Below are 24,194 nucleotides of genomic sequence, written 5' to 3'. Positions count from 1 at the left end.
CTGTAAAGAGCATGGAGCTGGTTGACTCTTAGGGCATTGGCTATTCTAATTTTACCTATCTGTTAAAGCTACAATCTGTAGGTTTGATATCTCACCCGCTGTAGAGAGATCATTGGAATAATCATTGGAATGATGTCCATCGAATGGGGGGAATAAAGATGGTGGTGCATCTAGTGTTCAATCCACTATGTTTAAAAAAAGCTTTGACATTGTCAGGAGCAAAATGTCTCAATTAAAGAGTACAGAGTCCACCTCCAACCACTAGAGATGTGTTACTTACAGTAACATACCATACAGCTTGGTTAAAATATATATATATGTTTTTTAAATTAAAACACGTCTGGCATTTATTCAAACAAATATAAAAATGGCCTTGCATCTTGTGCAAACTGTGCAGCATGTATTCGATCAATCCTTTTCATAATGCAGAATGTGCACTGTTCTAATGGATGACCCTCAAAGGAAGTGTTCTAAAATAGATGAGAGGCATCTGAGAGACATTTGGGCCATGGTATAAACAGAACAGCGCTTAATCAAGCAGAGAAGCTTTTCTATAAGTCACCTGATTCCACATTAAGTTGTAGGGTTACAGAAGATATGGCAAACTGAGACCTGAGCGGAAGTAAATGATAATAATGATAGCTTCAAAAGTCATAAAGCTTGTAACATGTGGTGCATCTCGCAGTGCTTGGCCCTGTGTGCTATTTATTGTATTCTGGTGAAGGAGAGAGGCACAAAGGCTTTGCTGACTCCATCATTCTTTCCCCCAGACTACGCCTCCACGCTGTTTTCAATTCTATTGAACTTTGTGGTTTTTCTTCTGTGAGGAGCTGACACCAGAACGCACAGCAACAGAGTGGAGAAACCTTCACTTTGTCCTCTACCATGGCTTACTGTATGTGACTGTGAAATCATGACAGAAAATGACTATGATCACATGGAGGATGAAGGTTTTATCAGAAAACATACATAATGTAACATACGTTTTATTGTCAAGAACAGCAGAGAGAAATGGAAAAGATGAGTATTAATGGAATATTAATAAGAGTATATAACATTGCAATTAATATTGCAGTTGGTGTGCTGCCTGTTTTATTTCTATCAAAAATGATTATTTTAGGGTTTCATTGAACCTCCATCTTACTGTCAAAAACAAAGGAGATGACCATGGACTAAAGGAGGCTGCAGGGAGCACCCCCACCCTCTGTGTCCACATCACAGAGGGTGTGATGTCGTCCACAGACTGAAGAGGTTTGGCTTGGACCATGGTACTCTTCAACTTCTACAGGTGCACGATAGAGAGTACCCTAACTCACTGCATGGTAAAGAAGATGCTCAAAACACCACTGCCAGGCTCTACAGTGGGTGTTTAAAACAGCACATCACCAGAACTGAGCTGCCAGTCATGCACAACCTCTACAACCAGAGGAGTAGGGTGAACGCCTAGAGGATCATCAAGGATCCCAGACACCTCAGCACTGCTGGGGTGTCTGCTACCATCTGGCAAACGGTACTGGAGCATTGGTTCTCAATCCAGCAGGCTCAGCGACGTGTCTATCCCGAGGCCTTAAAATGTCTGAACTCAAAAAGTAAGCTGTAACAGGATTACAGTGCAGATGCCAGTCACATTTTGCAGTGCCATTTCAGATTTTTGCTATTATTTTTCAATCTTATACTGCACTTTAGAATGTTCATTTTACTGCCATCAGTTGCCTCACTTAGATGACTGTGCTATAGCACGTATAAATACAGAACGCACTCTCTCTCTCTCTCTCTCGTATATATACACAGACACACACACACACACACACACACACACACACACACACACACACACACACACACACACACACACACACACACACACACACACACACACACATACACGAAAAAGTCAGGAAAAGTGTCCATCCCTGCATAAATAAAGGAGTGAAAATATGATGAGGAAACAGACACAATGAGAGAGAGAGAGGGCGGGGGGGGGGGGGGTTGATAGGGGAACTATCCATGGTACTGTTTCTGCTTCACAGGAACTATCCAAGGTTACAACTACACTACTGTTTTTGCTACTATCCAAGGTCACTACAATAGTGGTTTCTGCAACACAGTTACATTTATTTGTTTATTTTGTACAAATATAACCAAATGGACCCAATTGGTTACATTTGTAACTCTGACATTTGGGTCAGAGTTATACATTGGTCAATTCAATTGCTGTGAAATGCATGGGAACTGTCCAAGGCAATTCCAACAGTGACTTTACAAAGAACATCTGAGTGATCTGAATGCTAGCTGTGCATTGCCATGTGGAGGAATACATGGAATGAATCCAAGAGAGGCCTGGACCAATGCAATAGTGACATCATTCAGTGGAGGACTTGCCGAAATGAAAGATTGTGTGACGAGTTAAAAAGTGCCTCAAAGAAAATGTGGCTTCTTTATTACTTGATAGCAAGCCAGTTTCGCTGAGTCTGTTAGCAGATGGTCCTCAATTATCTGTGTGTTCTACGACGGACTGAATTTATAATTCACCAGCAATACAATTCTTTCAGCCTGAGGGGTAAGATTCAATGTCGTTTTATATCCATCCATTATGTAACAGCTCACTTTGTTGCAAATCCCTTCCAATTTTCACTCAAAACTCTAAAAGCTGTGGCTTAGCCTATTTGCACTTTATTATCAATAATTCAGATATTCATATTTTGTGATCACGTACAACAGCAGGAAAAGGTGCAATGCTACCATGCAATGTAGGAAGTCAGAAGTTCACGTTTTCACAACACCCTGCATGCGTGGCGGACTGGCGGTGCATGGATAAATGGGCTCCATTTGCCGGTGGCAGAGAGTGGAGTAGGCTATACAAATCAGTGGAGGTTTGGTTGAAGGGAGCTTGCAGATGCAATTAGGGAGAGGTAATACCTCAGCTGTACACTTTGCTGTCTTCACCAGTTAGTGTAAGTCATCCTTCAGTACCTGCACAACAGCGTTCACCTTTTCCAAAAACAACACAGTTAGGGCTGCAAATCAAGAAGTACTGTAGACAGATCACTGTGGATAGCTGCAGGTTGCTGTTCTTGAAATCAGTTAGAATTGTATCCTACTATAAAAGGAACAAAACAGACTTTCAAGATGGCGGCGAGCTAGGCGGACGTGTGTTTCTCCGCTCCGTAGGCTTGTTAAAATTATGTGACATAAGAAACAGACTATAATGGAAAAGTGAGCAACTATAATATTAGAAGTCTCCAGATGAGCAGAAGATCAAAAAGAATTCGTGGGAAGAACCAGCCTAAGTTAAACTTCAGCTCCACTACACCCAACACCGGAAAGGAAGCTAACGATAGCAACATGGCCTCTGGAACACCGGGGAAATCGGGAGGTGATCTGGGCAGCAGTAATGCACCAATACTCGAGGCTATCAAGGAATTGGAGTCCAAGTTCTCTAACAAACTGGATTCTGTAATGTCGGCGATTGAAGGAATAAAGAAGGAGGTCGGGGAATGTACAGAACGTGTCAAATGTGCGGAGACTCGCGTCTCAAGCACAGAGGACATTGTCGCTGAATTACAGTCTAGGATCCTGAGCCTCGAAAAGAAATACACGGAATTGGAGGTTAAATGTATTGATTATGAGAATAGAGCCAGGAGATCCAATATTAGATTGGTCAATTTGCCTGAATCAGCAGAAGGCAGCGATGCTTGTGCTTTTCTCGAAGCGTGGTTGCCTCAAACATTGGGGATAGCATCAAAGCTATCTGTGGAACGCGCTCATAGAATCGGGCAGAAGAAGGACGGCAACGCTGCACCGAGAACTTTGATCATGAAGTTTTTGGACTACAGAGACAAGGAGAAGGTGATCGCGGCAGCCAGAGCCAAAACCCAAATCCTGTACGATGACAAGACGGTCAGATTCTACCCGGACCTGGCCCTGGAGGTGCGGAAGAAGCAGAAAGAATTCGACTCGGTACGTCAACAACTCCGCGAGATTCCTGGTATTCGTCAAGGCATGTTATACCCTGCGAAGCTGCTGATAACATACAAGGACAAGACCCAGGCCTTTGACAAACCAGCGGACGTGAATGACTTTATCCGACGTATCAAAGGAAAGGAGAAGGCTGCTACGCCATCACCTCCACGGTCTGCTACATCATCGGCTACATCATCACCAGTGAGGAGAGGCCTACAACACACATCTGCACCGGCACCCGCGTCGGAGCAGGAGCCGGTGTGAAGAGGAGAGGTATGCTAGCTGGCTAGCCCGAAACAGCTAAAAACGGGGCATGGAACTTTGTACACAATAATTCGTAATATTTGTCTTTAAAATGCTTAGGTTACAGTCGTGCTAGGCACGCGATATTGTTTTATATTATACCAGAGTCAACTACTGTTGTTTTTTATTTCAAATTTGTGTTGTTGTTGTTTAAAAAATGGGGGCTAATCTGAGGAGCTAATGCTGGCTGGGGGCCAGGCCTAGCTAGCTAGCCCTATTTGTGTTTGTTTGTTTTTTAAGCTAGCTAACTTGAGGCACCTAAAACCACTATTAACACACGGGGCACAAATCCTTTATATTTTTTTATTTTTATATACGATAACCCGTGATTTATACATTTATTTTTACTTTATCTTGATTGGGTCACGGTCGTGTTAGACACGTTATATAGTTTTTATTTCAGTCGAGAAAGAATAGGTTGGTTTTAATGTCTCGCGTTGGTGTATCCTGGAAGTAGGGCTAGCAGGGGGGCTAAAAGCTAATAGTGGATGATGGTTAAGCTAACCCCGTGATTAGCGTTTTTCTGCGCTGTTTTTGTTTGTGATTCGCACTGTTCTTGTTCACTGGTTGGGATATGTTTTATTTATAACCATCCTGTTTGTATTCGACCGAGTTTGTGCTTGTTTTGGCCTTTTTTTTTCGGTATGTTTGAACGACATGTGATGTCGCGTTAGTCACGGAACTCAATTTCCCATGATGCATTTGGCATCCGGTTTTACATTATACTTCCGGTTCATGTATAGGAGGGTGGGTTATTAGAATACAAGGTATGCACTACTGCTGGCGCCCTCCGGTATTGCACCCGGATTTACATGTTTCTTTTTTTATGTACATTTGTTAGAAGGAATGGACTTTGGATGGGGGCACTTTAGGGTGCGCCTGTCTATATTCCATTCTACATTTAAGAATTATTTAGAACTGAAAGGAAAATACTGAATGGGATAAATGTATGCTTGGGAGTGTACATGCATGTATACACGTATGTGTGTGTATGTATGTATACAAATAAAAGTAATAATAATTTTTAAAAAAAATTAAAAAAAAAAAAATTAAAAATCAAAAAATTAAAAATTAAAAAATTAAAAATTAAAAAAAAAAAAAAAAAAAAGTAAGGAAAAAAAAAAAAAAAAAAAAAAAAATAAAAGGAATTCAAAAAGGAATACAAACTTGGGTGGTAACAAATTTTCAATTTTTTTTTAATTTTTGCTCAAGGTTTAAAACTATTGATATAGGTCTGTTTTCGCTTACATTAGTGGAGGGAGAGATCATCATAGGTCGCATGGTGATGTTTGGCTACTCCTCACTGAGTGTGGAATGGTCTTTAGCCATTTTGAGGTGGGAAGTAGGGAGGGGGGAGGAAGTCCATTGCATGGGCTCGAGGGATATTTTGGGGTTTTTCAGGCTCTTTGAAGCAGCCTTTCTTTTTGTCTTGTATGTGTTTTTGTTGTTTTTGTTTGAAGGCACTACTTTCAATTCAGGCGTGAAAAAGACATACGAGATTGGTGAATATGGCTAAAGAATTGGAGGTTAAATTTACTTCTTGGAATTGTAGGGGTTTACAGAAAATTAAAAAGGTCAAACAGGTGATGGGAAGATTAAAGGATGTTCAATCTAAAATAGTTTTTCTTCAAGAAACTCATCTGGCACCAAGTGAGGATATTAGGATTAGAAAGAGATGGCGGGGGGCGGTGTTTTCGGCACCTTTTACCTCCCAGGCTAGAGGGGTCATGACTCTTATACACAAAACTATACCGTTCAATGTTACTAAGGTAATAGCTGACAAACTGGGGCGTTACTTGATCATACAAGGTAATCTTTTTGCAGAATGTCTTATCTTGGTGAATATTTATGCACCGAATAAGGACGACCCTAAATTTTCAGTGATTTATTTTTATTATTAACTTCGCTCAGAGGTCACTATTTGATGGCGGGAGATTGGAATGTTACCCCTTACCCTTCTAAGGATAGATCTACACAATCAGACAAAACTCACACTAAAAGCAGGGAAATTATACACCAGTTTGCTGACGACTTAAATCTTAGAGACATATGGAGAGATAGAAACCCTGATGTGTCTATGTATTCATGTTACTCTAGTACATATAAAACCTACAGTCGAATTGACCTATTTCTTGTCTCGGCAAGTCTAGTTAATAGAGTTAAAGACTGTGTCTATGACAGCATTCTAATTTCAGATCACGCTCCTGTCAGTTTGATTTATGTAGACCCGGGTCGGATGCGGGATCCTCCTAAATGGAGGTTCGAGCAGAGATGGCTCCAGAACCCTGAACTGCTAACTTTTATGGGAGAACAAATAGACATATATTTCGCTGCCAATACTGATGAGACATCTGCAAGTATAAGATGGGAAGCATTTAAATGTTTTATTAGAGGACAGATCTTAAGCTTTACAAGCTCCAAATCAAAAAAAATCAAACAAAAAATAACGTTGTTGGAGTCAAAAATTAAGGCATTGGAGGCGTCCTATTTTAAGAAGCACTGTCCTAGATTACATCAGTCAATATTATTATTACGAGCACAGTATAATGAAATAGCGGAGCAGATAAGTGCTACGATCTTTCAATTCATGATAAAAGCGTGAAAATTGGCGTGAGCAGTCTCCATGGGTCACTTGACAAGAATATTGTCTGAGCCATTTGTAATTTCAAGATGGCGGCCATTTTTCAAGATGGCCGACACCTTAGTGGGCAGTTAAGTGATATGATGGTTTATTTGGTGATACAAGCATGAAAATTGGCATGCGCAGTCTCTGTGGGTCACTTGACAATAGGCCACCCACAGCTATTTGAAATTTCAAGATGGCGGCCATTTTTCAAGATGGCCAACACTTTAGTGGAGCAATTAAGTTATATAATGGTTTATTTGGTGATACAAGCATGAACATTGGCATGAGCAGTCTCTCTGGGTCACTTGACAATAGGCCACCCACAGCTACTTCAAATTTCAAGATGGCGGCCATTTTTCAAGATGGCCAACACTTTAGGGGAGCAATTAAGTTATATAATGGTTTATTTGGTGATACAAGCATTACATTTGGCATGAGCAGTCTCTAAGGGTTGCTTGACAAGAAAACACTCCCAGCCACTTGAATTTCTATTTTCAAGATGGTCGCCCCCTGGATCCTCAAAAGATACATTTTCTCATAGAAATGTACGTTTTTTTTTTCATTAAGGACGATTATTATTATTATTATTATTATTATTATTATTATGCTAAAACAGTTGTAGATAAGAGTGAATATCTGCACTACCAGGGCACACTGGTGATATATCACTGCTGTTAAACCTCAGAGTGGGGTTCAATGTCAGCTAATTGAAAGTTAGTATCCCAAATGCTGTCTAATTTACCCCAAAACAGTTAGATAGCCGCACCTGAATTGACAGGTTGTGCCAGCGCGGGAGAGCCGAGCCAAGGTTAATGGGGTTTTAATTAACCGGATGGTGTACAGATCGCATGGGATTTAAATGGCATTGGATGAACGATCGGACTAAGTGTTGGGTTAAGGCACAAACTTAGCTGTATCCCATACATCAAAGTGCTTGGTAAAAGGTGGTAAAAGGATAAACCCTCTGCCTCTGCCTATGCTGCAGACATGGCAGAAGCCATCATAACAGTTGTGAAAACTAACTGGGACAGATGTTTCATTTGTCAGCAGGTCACCAAGGAAAAACTCATTCAGCCAAGTTTATTCAACAGAGAGCACGATCGTACTGGTCATGATACCATTGCAAGAAAAGTTCCATTATTTCATTAGATTAATGCTCTGCCTATCTTACTTAGTCCAACCCGACTAGATGAAGGTGATGGCATAGAAAGCACATTGACAAGAAACAGAGCAACATATCATTCAAGCTGTTCAACAACACAGAGCTGGAAAGGGCCCAAAAGAGAGCATCTACATCTGCTGAAGACACTGAAGATACCAAAGATATCCATGTCAAGAGACTAAGAAGATCTAATGTATGACCGGTCCAGTGATGTCACAACTGTGAACGAGGCCAGGCTTGATCTCTTTGCCAGAAAGCAAAGACGATATGACTTGATCCTGCCAACTCAAGCAGCACTCAAAGAGCATGCCAAACGTGCTTCTTATGAGGCTGGATACGTGTGGGGACAGGCATTGAAGCGACCTCCACAAATGCCGAGCCTATCTGACTGGGGATGGGTGGAACAGGACGAGAAGTGGAAAGTCTTCTGGACTCCACTTCCACCTATTGCGGAGAGTTGTTGGGAGTTGACCAAATGTGGGTGCACCAAGGCATGTACTGGAAGGTGTAAGTGCTTCAGATATGGACCCAGTTTCACATGCCTATGTAATTGCCCCTGCTAGAACCTATTTGCATGTTTATTTTGCCAGAGTTATTCCCCGTTGTCCTCTGTGTTTTCAAGTGTAGGCCTATGGCTCGGCTTCCCCTCGCCACATCGGCGCATCATGTTTTACTTTGTATCTAGTCTATTACTGTGTAATTTTCAGTTGTTACTTTGTAACATTGCTTCCACTACCCTCCACTGCCATATCTAACAGTGAAGCACATTTTCAGTTTAGTTCCTTAGTATAGTTTGTCATGGTTCCGTGGCTATTGCCATTCAGTGTTAGCCATTGCTCATAATTTTGGAGCACTGTCCGTTCAGCACCACAACTGTGCTTATCAGCACCACAACTGTGTTAATTTATTCATCTTATTTTTTGTTTCCCCACCCCTTAGTATCTATTTGACACATGTAATGGCTGTTAGTTTAAAAAATATATATATATATATATATTATCCTCCCTTGTGACTGTTACCTTGTCGTGGTAAGGGAGCTTGTGTAAGCCTACCTCAGTGAACCCTGAGAGCTATGCTGGTGGGAGGCAACTCCTGACAGGTTTTACCAAACTGGACAGCTTGTGGGCGAGGAGTCAGACAAAACACAGTCAAACAACCTCTCTTGACAGAGCTTTTTGAGGAACCCAATACATTTCTATGAGAAAAGGTATCATTTAAGGATCCACATGGCGGACGGCAGACATCTTGAAATTTCAAGTGGCTGTGGGCGGTTTCTTGTCAAATGACCTTTTGAGACGGCTCATGGCAATTTTCATGCTTGTATCACCAACTAAATGATTTCTTAAGCTTAACTGCTCCACTAAGGTGGTGGTCATCTTGAAAAATGGCCGCCATTTTGAAATTTTAAGTAGCTGTGGGTGACTTATTGTCAAATGATCCACAGAGACTGCTCATGCCAATTTTCATACTTGTATCACCAAATGAACCATTATATAACTTAAATGCTCCACTAAAGTGTCGGCCATCTTGAAAAATGGCCGCCATCTTGAAATTTCAAGTAGCTGTGGGTGGCTTATTGTCAAGTGACCCACAGAGACTGCTCATGCCAATTTTCATGCTTGTATCACCAAATAAACCATCATATCACTTAACTGCCCACTAAGGTATCGGCCATCTTGAAAAATGGCCGCCATCTTGAAATTACAAATGGCTCAGACAATATTCTTGTCAAGTGACCCATGGAGACTGCTCATGCCAATTTTCACGCTTTTATCATCAACTGAAAGATTCTGCCAGAAAAAAGCATTTAGCCGCTCCACTAAAATCTCCGCTTCCAAAGCAGCAGCTAATTTGTTAAAACTCAAACAAACCATTTTTGATCAGGGTGAGAAGTCTGGCAGGGTTCTGGCCTGGCGTATTAAACAGCTCCAAACAGAAAGAACTATCACCATATTAAAAAATGATATGGGGGAGACGGTAGCAGACCCGATTCAAATAAGTGAGGCTTTTAGAGGTTATTATGGTAAATTATACAGTTCCGAGTCAAACCAAGAGCAATTGGATCAAAGCCCCTTTTTAGATAACATTACTATTCCCAAAATTCAAGTGGAAGACAGTGTAAAACTGGGTGCGGGTTTGAGTATGGTTGAGATAACAGAGGCAATAAGTAGCATGACATCTGGAAAAGCATCTGGGCCTGATGGTCTGCCAATAGACATTTATAAAAAGTTTGTGGCCAAATTATCAAAACCCCTCTTGGACATGTTTTCTGAATCATTTCAGGAAGGGGTATTGCCTTTTACTCTAAGAGGCGCCCTCATTACACTCCTACCAAAACCCGGTAAACCAAATGACAAATGTGAAAATATGCGCCCAATCAGCTTATTAAATTCAGATTTGAAGATACTCTGTAAAATCTTAGCAAAAAGATTAGAACTTCTATTACCTGAAATTATAAAAGATGACCAGAATGGATTTATAGTGGGCCGACAGGGTTTTCATAATGTAAGGAGGGTATTGAATATATTACATGTCCAGAAGGGGGCGCCAGACACAGCCTTTTTGGCTCTGGATGGGGAAAAGGCCTTTGATAGGGTGGAGTGGCCTTTTCTGTTTGAGCTCCTTGGCCGGTTTGGTTTGGGGGAAAACTTTTGTAAATGGGTACGTCTCTTGTATAATGACCCGTATGCAGAAATACTCACCAACAATATTATATCTAAGCCGATAAAGATCAATAGAGGCTGTAGACAGGGATGTCCTTTGTCACCTCTATTGTTCGTGATCGCAATAGAGCCTTTTGCCATTGCTGTAAGAGAGCATGCTCTGATAACAGGCATTAGTATAGAAAGATTTGATCACCGTATAGCTCTATATGCCGATGACGTAATCCTTTTCCTTAAAAATTTGGAAGTCTCTATTCCAGCTCTTCTGGATCTGATTGAAACATTTGGCGGCATATCTGGCTATAAAGTAAATAATGCTAAATCGTCTATCATGCTTCTGAATCCGGAAGAAAGATCTAATCCACCCATCCATGTTGGCCATTTCAGATCAGTAAATGTTTTTACTTATCTTGGAATCAAAATTGTTCCAAGGTTGGAAGACATTGTGGACTCCAATTATAACCCAATTTTAGCTACAATCGAAAATTCGATTAACAGATGGTCAAATCTTTCAATCTCTTTGGTTGGCAGGATCAATATACTCAAAATGAATGTTCTTCCCAAGCTATTATATCTATTTCAGAACATACCCTTACCACCTCCTTCAAACTTTTTTTCTAGAACCAAGAAAATGTTTACTAATTTTATTTGGAATAATAGACGTGCTAGACTCCGTTTGTCCTTACTTTACTTACCCTATGATAGGGGAGGGTTACAGTGTCCTAATTTGTTGTGGTATTTCTGGGCAGCCCAATTGAGAACGCTTAAGTTCTATTTTACAGTGGAGAATGCGCCAGCATGGAGGGATATCGAGTCAAGTTCCTTGAAGTTACCATTGCCTACATATATGTATTCAGATACCCATAAAAACCTAAAAAAGAATACGCACAACCCTATAGTTAAAGCTATGATCTCTGTCTGGCACGATGTAAACAAATATCTGGGCGAACCATCTCGCCTCTCTCGTTTCAGCCCAATTTGGGGCAATAACCAATTTGTGCCAGGAAGAGCGGATGGGGGTTTTAGATTATGGGCTGATAGGGGGGTGGGGCAATTGAAGGATGTTTTTGGTGCTAATAGGAGTATGTTGACTTTCGAAGAACTCGTTTCTAAAAATAATATCCCTCGTATTCACTTTTTCAAATATCTGCAACTAAGGAATTTTATTAGGGCTAACCAGGATCACTCCATGCTGGCCCCTCCCTTATCTGTGTTAGAGAGAGTCTTGGTTACAAATCCATTCGGAAGGGGAATAATATCAGAATTTTATGACCTGTTAATGTCATTTTCTCCGGAATCCTCTGAGCATAGGCTCAATGCCTGGAGAGAGGATTTACAGGAGGACCTAACAGTGGAACAGTGGGGTACAGCCTGTCAATTGGCTCAGTCTCAGACTGGAAATACACGCCTAAAACTCCTTCAATACAATTGGCTTATGAGAGTGTACATCACACCTGTGAAGCTTAATAAGTTCAATAACAATATCCCTGACTCATGCACCAGATGTGGTGAAGATAGGGGCACACTGTTCCATTGTTTATGGTCATGCCCGAGATTAGTAGACTTTTGGAGGGAGATTGGACAGGAAATAAAAAGGATACTTTCAATTAACATTGTACCAGAACCTAAGTTCTTTCTGCTAGGCCTCTATCCAGTTGGACACAGAATAAAGCGCAATGAGAAATTATTCATAAATATTTGTCTCTTGCAAGCAAAAAGAGTAATTGCACTGACCTGGAAGAAGCCGGATAGACCAAGTATTGCACAATGGTTCAGAGAACTGTCTTTATGCCTACCTCTAGAAAAAATCACGTATATACTTAAGGACAAACAAGAAATGTTTCAGGAGGTGTGGGGTTGTTTCATTCGATATATGGAAAACAATAATCTGCCACATTTAATGGAAGAATCTGGAGAGGAGTAGTGCTGATGTCATTGTATTGTATGTTTTTCTTTTGTTTCTTGTTTTTGGTCATTGATTGTTTTGTAAGGTTTATTGTAAATGTCTTTTCTTTTTATTATTGTATGTGTATTGAATGTTGAAATACTTTGTGAAAAAAAGAAAATAAATAAACATATTGTTGAAAAAAAAAAAAGGAACAAAACAAAGACCAGTCTGTCTGTCCGTCTGTCTGTCCATCCGTCCGTCCGTCTGTATCAATTTTTATCCTCAGTGGGTTTACCAACTGATCTGAGTTTTACACTGGCATTGCCCGTTGCCATATGCATTTATTTTCCCTATATTTAAAGGGATAGTTCACCCCAAAAATTAACCGGCATCGGTTCCGGTAGTCTCCTTTGTGTCTCCTACTGGACATACCGTTCCGCTGGTCATCAAATTATTGGCTTAGGAATGGGACAACAACTAAAAAATATCCATGAAATCAAGTCTCCATGGGGTGACTAATCGATAGAAAAAAAGTCTTTAGATAGTCTCTATCTATGTATTTGTAACTCTACTTACAGTCACGTTCCCATAGCCATAAATACAAAAAAAAGGCAAGCAAGTTCAAATCTGCACACTGCTGTTGTAAATTAGACCTTTATTAATCCCATGGGGGAAATTCAGTTTCACCCAGCTGATGGCTGCTCAGATAAGTGTCTTTGACACTTCAACACATAGACGGGGCTGGGAGGCGAACCAGTGTTTTCTCCCACGGAGCTATGGCTGCCCCATCCCCACTTTAACCATGCATAATAATGACAAAAACAAAAATGAAACAACTAAAGCATTTACCATAAGAAGTAATATTGCAATATTGCAGCATTCCTAAATCTTTCTTAGTAACAAGAACATTCTACAGCATGACTTGCCGTGGCGGTTTGTCATTCAAACCTTTGAATGTATGTTTATACCTCTGTTTTATAATACTAGACCATACCCGTTGGGGAATATGAGCAGCTAAAGTGTGCAGTTTGGCTTATGCGCTGAGAACAGAGAGTTTATCAGGGATCGAAAGTGAGTTTGTACTGTGTATTCCATTGGTTCTGAAAGTGGGGTACGGGGACCCCCAGGGGTACTTGAAGTAGTTCCAGGGGGTCCCCAGCTAAATGATGGATAGGAACCAAATGCACCCTTATGGTTCTGTAACTCTGAGAGTGTACAAATGGAACCAAATGGACCCTAACGTGTCCATTTGGTTCCATTTGCACACTCTCAGAGTTAAATTAACATTGATTTTATAATATAAATTCGGGCCCCAGGTATAAATGCCATTAAATGGGGGTCCGTAGCCTAATACATGTCAAACTGGGGGTACTTGACATTAAAATGGTTGAGAATCACTGCTAGAAAGCCGTATAAACCTTCTCTTATTGGGGTCCCTGGCTTATCTTTTCAAATGGGGGTCCGCGGGCTAATAAGTGTCAATTTGGGGGTCCTTGACATGCAAAAGTTTGAGAACCACTGGTGTAGTCAGTCGTGTGTACACACAAACGGATGCACATCCCGTCGTGGAGGCACAGAACACACCCGCGCATATAACAGGCGGAGCCGTCGGCCGTCGCGAGCGCGCACAAAAACAAACACACACAATTCAATTCAAAGGGCTTTATTGGCATGAGAAAACATACACACACACACACACCACGGTACATCCATGCGGCCCGTGGCCTGTCGCGAACACACACGGGCGATCATCTCCCCCCCCAGCCACACACACACACCACGGAGGCACGATGCTACTCCCCCCCGTCCCCCCCGTCGTCGCAAACACACACACACACACACACACACACACACACGAAACACAGCAGAGTTTTTGACGCACACACGCTCACTTTTAGATCCAGTCCTATTTTAAAAGTCTGCGTATGGGGGATGCACGTATCCGCGCGCCTCGTGTAGCCGGTGTCATTGATAATCAATTGAATCTAAACAAACGGTACGCACAACGCATACGCTCGCTTTGAAAAGTCTGGTGTGTACTGTGTAGATCCGAGCGGCCGTAGAGTGCACTGAAAGAGTGGGCGGGGTCTATGTTGCAGCCTGGTGTTGCCATGTCCGCGTATTGTAAGCGCTTTAGGGCAATGTTGGTGGTTTGGCCTCGTTTTCATAGACCTTGCTGCTTGTTTCTCTCGCGAAACCTGGCAACGACGCATGCGCAGTTTGATCAAGAGTCCACCCAACCACCACCCAACCACCACCACCACCACCGTGAGGTTACTAGAATTATAATAGGATGTATTGTATGTCCCCCTCTATTTGAATCTTTTTTAGCGCCACAGAATCTAAAATGTATATGCTGTCAATTTCAACTGAATCACTTAAGTGTAGAGCACCTGGATAATTTCTTACATTTCTCAGAATTTAGCTTTTATATTCTTATTCCTATTCTTTGTTTAAGCTTATTGTGCTGTCCAAAGGAAATCCAGACTTTCTAAAGGCACTTTATCATACTGTAGCATCATGCTAACATACTACAAATAACATGGGGACTTTAACAAGTCATGACACCCTTCATAGTGTATTTCTTTCCAGTAATAAGGATGTGTAAATTGATAACCTTTAAGCATGTTGTTACAATGAGTACATCCTCTACATATTACAATCATCAGGAAGTGGTTTCACAAGAGCCAGGTATATTTTTGGTTTTGAATTCATATTGGCATGGACAAGTTTGTCTCTAAAGTTCTATAATTTATTTCCTGCAGATCAAAGTACTGCTGGCTTTTGCCATCTTGCTATGCCCTTCATAACAGAAACTTCCAAAAAAAAACAAGAAGAGACATAAAGGTGAGGCAAGTTACACTAGTGCAACTTCCAGAGTGTGGCTGAAAGACAACATACCCTATAGGGCCTAAAATAAGGTCTGGGACATCAAACAGCGTCTATCAACATCAAGGGCTTCATTGATACTGTATGTGTTCATCTCCAAGTTTCGGTGCAGTGAGGTACTCACAGACATGCAGTCTCCCTCCCTCCCTCCCTCTCTCTCTCTCTCTCCCCCTCTCTCTCTCTCTCTCTCTCTCCCTCTCCCTCTCCCTCTCCCTCTCTCTCTCTCTCTCTCTCTCTCTCTCTCTCTCTCTCTCTCTCTCTCTCTCTCTCTCTCTCTCTCTCTCTCTCTCTCTCTCTCTCTCTCTCTCTCTCTCTCCCTCTCCCTCTCTCTCTCTCTCTCTCTCTGCTATGTTAATAAACCTGTACGCTAGGCTGCCACGTGCAGACATTTAGCACTGTGCAATTAATCAGACCAAACTGAACAGGGTACTGCAGGGTAGTGTGATTCCACTCCAAATGCAAATGATCCCCCAACTCCACCTTGGCTCTCTCTCGGAGAACAGAGAGAAAGAATGGAGGTTCAGTTTGTTCAAGTTGTTCGATTGCAGCCTTTTCCATTAGGATGCAGCAAAGCAAGAACAGGTGTCCTTTATCTTTAGTATACAGTAAAGATGAGATGGGTTCGTATAGTGAGATGGCAAAACTTTAACTGGAAATAATGGCAAAATATTGCTATTACAGTACAATGTGATGCCTAACACACTATTTCACGCTCGCACGCTCGCATGCACGAACGCACGCACGCACACATTTGTGAATTACCCTACTAGAACTAGATTATGACTGGAACAATAAAACAAAATGGGAGAAGCACAATGAATGAATGTCTCTCAGGAATTCAGATTATCCTCTTCATTTTGCAGACTAGTTTGGTGAGTTACCGTACAGCTCCATTGTAATGTGGAACCTGCAAGCATGGTACCTGTTTGGAAAAGCTTTCACTGTCATGAGAATTTGCATAAGACACAAATGCTGCACCTGAATTTGGCGGCAGTACCGTCCAAGGAAATGACGTTGAGGCTTTACAAATCTGTTTACATTCTCCGTGAATGAAACGAGTGTATGAAATATTGTTTCCGGGAGAAATATGTACGATGAACTCTGCATTGGGTCCTGACCAGGCTTTTCTCCTCTGACATGAGTAAAGGCTGGGAACGAGGCCATTGCACATGTGGTCTAGATATAGAGGTCAAGATCTGAATATCTATTTTATATTGAAGTCCACATTCAATTGGGGCCTTGGGGCCATGACAAATATCCATATTACACAATGCAGTGTGTGTTAAGAAAGGGATTTAACATTATGGCCCTGAGTCTATAATTCTACAATCCATGGCAAGTGTAATAGATTTTCAATTTCACTACTTATTTCAGTCTGAGACAAGCCAGGAAATTATTATAACCTGGCATATATTTAACCTGTTGAGTGCCACAAATAAATCACAACAACAGCAAAGCAACGTTGTTGTGTTCAATCTGTCAACACTCACATAAACCACAGCGCCCTCCCAGGGCCTCCCGCCCCCAAAGATTGAGCTGACATTTTGAATAATGGTGATTGGATTGCGCTACAGCCTTGACATGCAAGGAAGACCCAAGGATTGGCAGATAGGCTCTCAGCAAACACGAGCTGTGCAGCAGGTAGGAGACCATCCTAAACTACTGTGTTTACACTGTGTCCCACTGTGGAAATGGGCAGAGTGTTGCAGATGGTGGCATTCCAGCCCAGGCAAGCAAATGAAAGAGGCCATATCAGTCAGTAAGTAAGTAATCTCAGTCAAGCAAAGCTATAAAGTCTAGATCAGGGGTGCATGGGGAAGGTTGATTGTGCCCAGGAGAGACAATAAACTCTGTAATCACTTTTTTTTCTCCACCACACTCAGCCATCCAATTAACAGCTCCTGGGACCTGCCACAGAAACAGACATGCAGCCCAGGCCCCAGATCAATGGAACCAAGGGCTCACCCATTTTGAAAGCAATGGCCACTTTCTTAATGAGGTTAAGCAATAAACGAAACAAATAGTGTACAACACAATAATAGAGCATTAAATAACTAATAATCAAGAAAATCTGTTAAAAGAAAGCACAACTGTGCCTAATGTCTATGAACTGTAAAGCCCTGAGTGTTACTTTATCTCTCAGAGTTAAATTTACACTCAGGGGTTGGCAGTGTGTGTGAACCACCTTCATGTGTGGACAGCAGTGAGTAGATAGAACAGTGAAGTAGAATAATAAAGTATAATGATATTCTGTGAACTGAAGAAACAAAGCTCTTACTTTTATAGATGGTTGTTTTGTGAATTAAAAATATGATCTAATTTATAGCAGCAGGCCCTTCTGCTCATAAACCAAGAATAATGTCAAACACAACAAACATGATTTAGGAAGACACAACAAAATAAAGAATAAGGGCAATGTTGCAAATGGAGACATTCGCAACATTTTAATTCAAACATTATTTGCAAAACTTCAATTAAAACATTAATACTTTTGTTTAAAACAATTAGGCTTATCTTCTTCCTGGTATAATTCTGATGCTAACCCTGCGTCCTCTCCCTCTGTCTATGGGCCATCATTTACATGGACAGCTTGTTATGTCATTTGTGTTCCGTCTTACTGCAGCCTCTCCAGATGTTGACCCTCGGCCTCTCCAGATGTTGACCCTCACAGTGCGTTTTAACAGCGGGCAACTCTCGGGCGATGCCGGGCAACATCGCCCAAAATATAATGAAAGTCTATGAGAGCCGGCGATCGGGCGAAGTGGGCGGGGGGGGCGATGAAAGATGGATTTTCTTTATCTTTTTGGCCGATGTCGCCCGGCATCGCCCAGAGTTGCCCGCTGTTAAAACGCACCGTCACAGGGGTATGAAGATCTGCACCTGCCTGTAGTGGAGCTGCATCAGGAGGGCAGTGGGCCATCAAACATAACAGAAGACACAGGATACTGTGCTCTGTCTTTATAATAATGCAATTTGAGCTATGTGATCGTCAGAGACCGTTCGGGATTACAGACCACTAGAAGCATTTGAAGAGCTTCAAAGTCAAACTACAGCACAGGCTCAGCAGCACCTGTGTCTGACGAAGTCCACAGAAGTAGGGAGCAATAGGCTGGCTGTAAAAGCAGCGTTCAGTGATGAGGCCATTTAGGATCATTGGTGGCATAGATTACAAGGCATTAGGCCTCTTTGCATGAGGATCAAGGATGACAGATTTCCATATTACAGAATGGGATTTAATGGTAGAGAACATGCACTACTTTTCATTGTCCCCATTTTCACTGATGACATCCTCGACATGGGTGGCAGATATAAAAACATGAAAATGCTTATACTCGTTGCTGTCTGGAAACCTTGTATGTCCAAAACTGTTACTTTTCGGGAAATGGAAGACAGAACCTGTGTTCCCGATGGATCCAATATGTAGCTATCATTGGTTGAATATTTATAAAACCAACAGACAGACACTTTCACTTAAAAAACACCCCCAAAAAATGTGTAGATTGGCTATTTTCACTACTTTTGCGACGAAGTAGGCCATTAATTTACAGGAAAAGTAGATTTAAATATGGAGATACAAGGTTTCTGCCAGACAGTGAAGATATACAGTATAATGTTATATATATATACGATATATCCTATATTCAAATTGGCTAATGGGTCATCGGGCGACGCCAATCGGGCCAGAGATACAGAGATCTCAATATATGGGCATTGCCATATATGGGCATATACTGATGACCTCAGGGTACTCCATATATGACCTGTGTGAGGGCTGAAAACGCAAAGCGGCCTGAACTCTAGAAGTGAGGGTCGAGTAGCCACTTTCAATCTGGTGTCTGTGTCAGCATTTTCAAAAGATTTCTAAAATTGTAAAACATTTTCAGAAATGTTCAAAAATAGTGAAAATAGCAAATCTACAAGCTCACACACTTTTAAATCAGCTAATTTCACAATTTTGCACAACACCATCTTATGACAAAGTATCAACGCTCTTACCTCGCTCTGTATCGTAGAGGTACACGAACCTCTCCCACTTGTAGTGGGCCAGGAGGCTGAGGACGGCTAATCGCAAACCGGGCCTCATCTGGATGACAAACTGCACGTCAGTGTCGGTGGGGAAGCTGGGCGTGATGAAGGAGGTGTGCAGAGCCCCGCAGAAAGAGGTCAGCGTGTTCATGGACTTCTTGTCGTAAAAGCCAAAGATGGCATATACTCCTCGTGAGAACTGGGAGCAGACTGGCAACAGAGAAAGAGAGAGAGAAAGAGAGAGATCAGTCTCCAGGTCAGGGACAGTCACGACAACATACAACCCCTTAAGGTCATTTGACTTCAATTAGTCGCTGGAAGAAGTCACACACAAGGCCACTGCCAGGGTTCATGTTTGTAAATTTGTTGAATTTATATTATATTTAATGCTTAAAAATACCATTATGTACTGGGCGCCAACAATCGATGGAAACACAGTCAAATTATGCATGTGAGATCGAGAAGTGAGAGAATTTATAATGGCTTCAAATGCAATGAATCAAAGTACATTTCAATAAACTAGACTTTCAGGCCGTTGTGCAGCCTTAACCCTAAACCTAACCCTAATCCAGCCCTATATTTCGCTGATCAGAGTAATGGTCACCGAGTTATGGCCATTTGATGTGTAACTGCTGTAACGCTGCTATAGTGCCCCATATGTGTGCAATTTAGGTTTTTTGAACAGTGTTTGTGCCAAGTCTGGTGTGGATTGGAGCAACGGTGCGCCTGTGGCACCCAGGGGACCCTGGCGGAGCCCCTGAGGACCACATGTGGTCCCTGATGTTGCTATGCTGATGGCATGCCCCTGAACAGTGTTTGTGCCGAGTTAAGTGGCAAGTGCTGCTCTCTGTGGCAATGCTCTGGCGGTGCCCTTCACTTCCCCTTGGACTAGATGCAACTGCTCGGCTAATCAACTAGAAATAATGGGGGGAATCAGTGCATTAGCCACAGCTCTTAATGGACAAATACCCTGAAACACAAGTGTGCAAGCGTTATTTATTTATTTCGTCCATATACCGCAGGGCTGTGCTACTAGTGCTACACTATAAACGAATAGATTTACAACAAGCCTTATCTATTGCCATCTGTGGGCTGATGGCAATGAGCTTTGGCTATAACCACGCATTAGACATTTGGTCTAACAAGGTGTAAGTATCTTTTATTTTATTTGTACATAATAAATTGTACAAATTGCCTGGCTCTGGTTTTCCTTGCTCATCTTTAATGGCAGCAGTAACTAAGGTACAAGTTGGTGAACCCAGTGAACCCAGCCCAGGGGCCACTACCTCTGACCATCTGGCTGCTCCCTGACATCAATAGTCGGTGTGTCAGACTGTTTCAGTGTACCTCATCACTTGTTCAGTGATGAGTGCATTCTAAAGGAATTACAGCCAATGAATCTTGAGGTAATATTTAGGAAACCCTTGGCTCTTGTAACCATTTAAACTCGATATACTTTGCGAGGGTTCATGTGGATAAAGGCTGGAAACAAAGAGAAAAGATGACTCTGTGATCTCATGATTTTGGGGTTCAACGCTGCATGTTATTCAGCAACAGCACAGCCTGTTCCACTTCACTATGCCATGTAGACACATGATACGTGAACACATGATATTAAATAATGGTAGTCTAGCATGTTTAGCCCATTGACTATTACTCAAGGGATACTTGACATTACTGGCAGCCAAGTATACCGTGGTTTACTTGATTTTTGAGGAAACCATTGGATTATGAAAATCAACTTACAAATGCCATAAAGTCCACACAGATGGAATTGTTTTGCCATAAAAGCAAAACAATTATTTATGTTAATGTGCGATATACTGTGATATAGACAATGACAATATTGACATTATTAACAATGCAAATCTGATACAATGATGACACCTGCAAGAAAATAATTGAAGAATTGTATCTACTTGCTATAATCAGAGATACAGTAGAAGATGGTCCATGGGCACACATTGTCTAGAATCTACTGCTATTTCATTATTCAACATCATTATTCATATTGCTTGATTAATGTCATTTTCAAGACATGTAGGATTTTAAATTGAATGTATCAAACTCTCCATTTCACGCTGTCCCCATTGAGGAGGCTTGAGAGCCAGGAATTTTAGAAAATGTCACAGCAGATGAATTACCATTCACTGTTGGAGCCATCCTGTCCCAGATTCACTTACATGGCACAGCCATGATTGTTTTCCCCAATAAATATCTCATGGTATCCAGAAGGGGTCATAATAAAGAATGCTGCATGGCTCTCCCTAACCAATTATATGCTGAAAATGGGCAACAGCAGCTTTGGTTTGTCATGGTTAAATAGGCAGCCTGTTCTCCTACTGGACTAATAAAATCATACATCTGGGCTCATGAAGCAGCACTGGTAAACAAAAACTGTCTGCACATGGCCTGTAATAGGGAAGCACGTTTATTTAACTGTATGTGAGAAGCAAAACCATGGGCCGTTACGCTGCAGTGCAGTACTGTAATGTATGTGCACCTTTGTTCAGAGCTCTAACCCAGGCATACACGCATGAAAACAAGCCTTTTACTTCACCTCCCCTTGTTTTAACATATAAAAAATATATTAGGCAACATTATAGCCTAATAAATGGCCAAATATTTTGGGGATGATTTATATGAAAATATATATTGTCCACAATATATCTGAATTACAGTAGATCATAAAAGTATTTCCATGGTCCAAAATATATTTTCAAATACTGTACAGTATATGTTTTTAGGCAATTTTGTATAATGATTTTTGGTATGGCTTTATCTTAAGCAGCTTTATCTTAAGCATCTAACATCATTCTTACACTTCCCGATCTAATTAACACCCTCTCCATCAGACCTGCCTTTGTGACAGACATCGGTAGCACAGACAGTACCCTCCCTCCCTCTCTCTCTCTCACTATGTTTCACTCCTGCTCTTGACACCTCGTTAAACTTAATGGGTGGATGCAGCGGTCCCAGCAGCCCTGACACTCAAGAAAACATAGAGATTTTGAAATCAGAGGGCTAATCCCATACAGGCATCTGGTTGTGTGAGCATATTGCACAACTCAGAGATATGAGGGAAGGACCTGCAGGTACTGTACAGTGTGCACCATGTCGCCCAGTCTACCAAGTGAACTCTCAAAGCTCTACTGCTGAAGGCAATGGAGTGAAGGAAATCACACACACACACACACACACACACACACACACACACACACACACACACACACACACACACACACACACACACACACACACACACACACACACACACACACACACACACACACACACACACACACACACACACACACACAACCTGGTAGCAGCTGTTTCTAAAAGAACATACATGTACACACCTGCATATTATGCTAATGTTCTTCTAATCATCATATGCCTGCTATCACATATGCTATCTGTATACATCTTTATTCGTTTTATTTAACCTGATTCTATCTCGTTCCCTTCTGCTCTCACTTTACCTCTATCCTCCCTCTTCTCCCAGAAATACAACAAAGCGATGCACGCACGCACGGGAAAAAATAATTTCACCCACTTCTTTACGCCTGTAAACCTGCAATGTGTCAAATAAAGCTGATTCTGAGTCTAATTCTGTCCTTGTCTAAAAAGGTAACACCACAGGCAAGTCAGAAAATCTATCGTTATTCATGTGACCAGTGGTGGAAAAAGTACAGTTTTAAAATAATTCTGAAATGAGTAGAAGTAAAAGTTTAGTAAAAATTCCTCAAAAGTGTACTTAAGTACAGTACTTGAGCAAATGCACTTAGTTATTTTACACCACTGCTGAGAACCATAGTATATAAGAAGGCAAGAAGTACTGTCAGAAGGGTCTGAACTGGAGGAAGACAGAGGTAATACAGAGGTGAACACCTTGCACAGAGAACTTATAAATATATGATGGAGGAACGGAAAGGAGTCACTGAGAACTAGGAGCGCAGAGGGAGTGTGCAATATCATTGTGTTTGTGCACTGTGAGGACAGTGGCATATCTCTCTGGGACATTAACATATAATCTGCTTATGTGTGCACTGTTACCTACTGGGGAGGTTGTTTTTCTATAGCTGTGTTAAAAACCTAGTCCTCTGAGCTACTCTGGAGGTAATGAGAGAAGTAAGCCTTGAGTTGATCTCACTAAAGTGGTCATCTAGGTGGAGAGGCAAGGCATGTTCACCGGGGCAAGTGTCGAGGCTGATCCCAGAAACATGGGGATGTCTGAGGGTCTGATATGATGTTGAGTGAAAGAGGAGGACTGAGTACATGAGACACAAATGCTCTCTGGAAAGTTCTACCCAGCAGCTTTTGCGTGCAGAAGGATCAATTTGCCATAATTTTCATAGAGGGTGGTTTGAACACAACACACAGCTTTGTAAGTTCAATGGGCAGGTTTAGCTGATAACAGCGGCAACAGCTGCATTACTCTTTGAAGGATTCTCTCTCCTTTGTGGTTTAACCATCAAATCGAATTTCATAGCAAATGTTCTGAATACAGTATGAACAGTTTTAGCTAATACTTGTCTCTTGCCTTGTGTTTTGTTTTACAGAAACTTTGTAGCTTTTGCTATTGTGTTTAATTGTCTCCGCCAGGTTGAAAGGCATGGCGAGAAAGTATGTTTTACCCCCTGTCCGTCCGTCCGTCTGTGACCAGCTAAT

At 41.6% G+C, this 24,194-nt stretch overlaps 1 protein-coding gene across 2 annotated transcripts in view; it reads right to left on the bottom strand.

Annotated features, from left to right (window-relative positions):
* gria3a (glutamate receptor, ionotropic, AMPA 3a) overlaps window positions 1–24,194 on the bottom strand; it is a 92,652-nt gene that overhangs the window by 54,728 nt on the left and 13,730 nt on the right. For both annotated transcript variants that reach the window (XM_084074744.1, XM_084074743.1), the window contains exon 3: window positions 19,491–19,730. In XM_084074744.1, coding sequence (XP_083930870.1) covers window positions 19,491–19,730 — 240 coding nt within the window. The remainder of the gene's footprint in view (window positions 1–19,490; window positions 19,731–24,194) is intronic.

This window comes from Gymnoscopelus microlampas (genome assembly GCF_963454915.1).
Source record: "Gymnoscopelus microlampas genome assembly, chromosome: 12".
Classification (NCBI taxonomy): Eukaryota; Metazoa; Chordata; class Actinopteri; order Myctophiformes; family Myctophidae; genus Gymnoscopelus; species Gymnoscopelus microlampas.
Note: the sequence above shows the minus strand (reverse complement) of the source record. Positions and strands in the feature narration are given on the sequence as shown.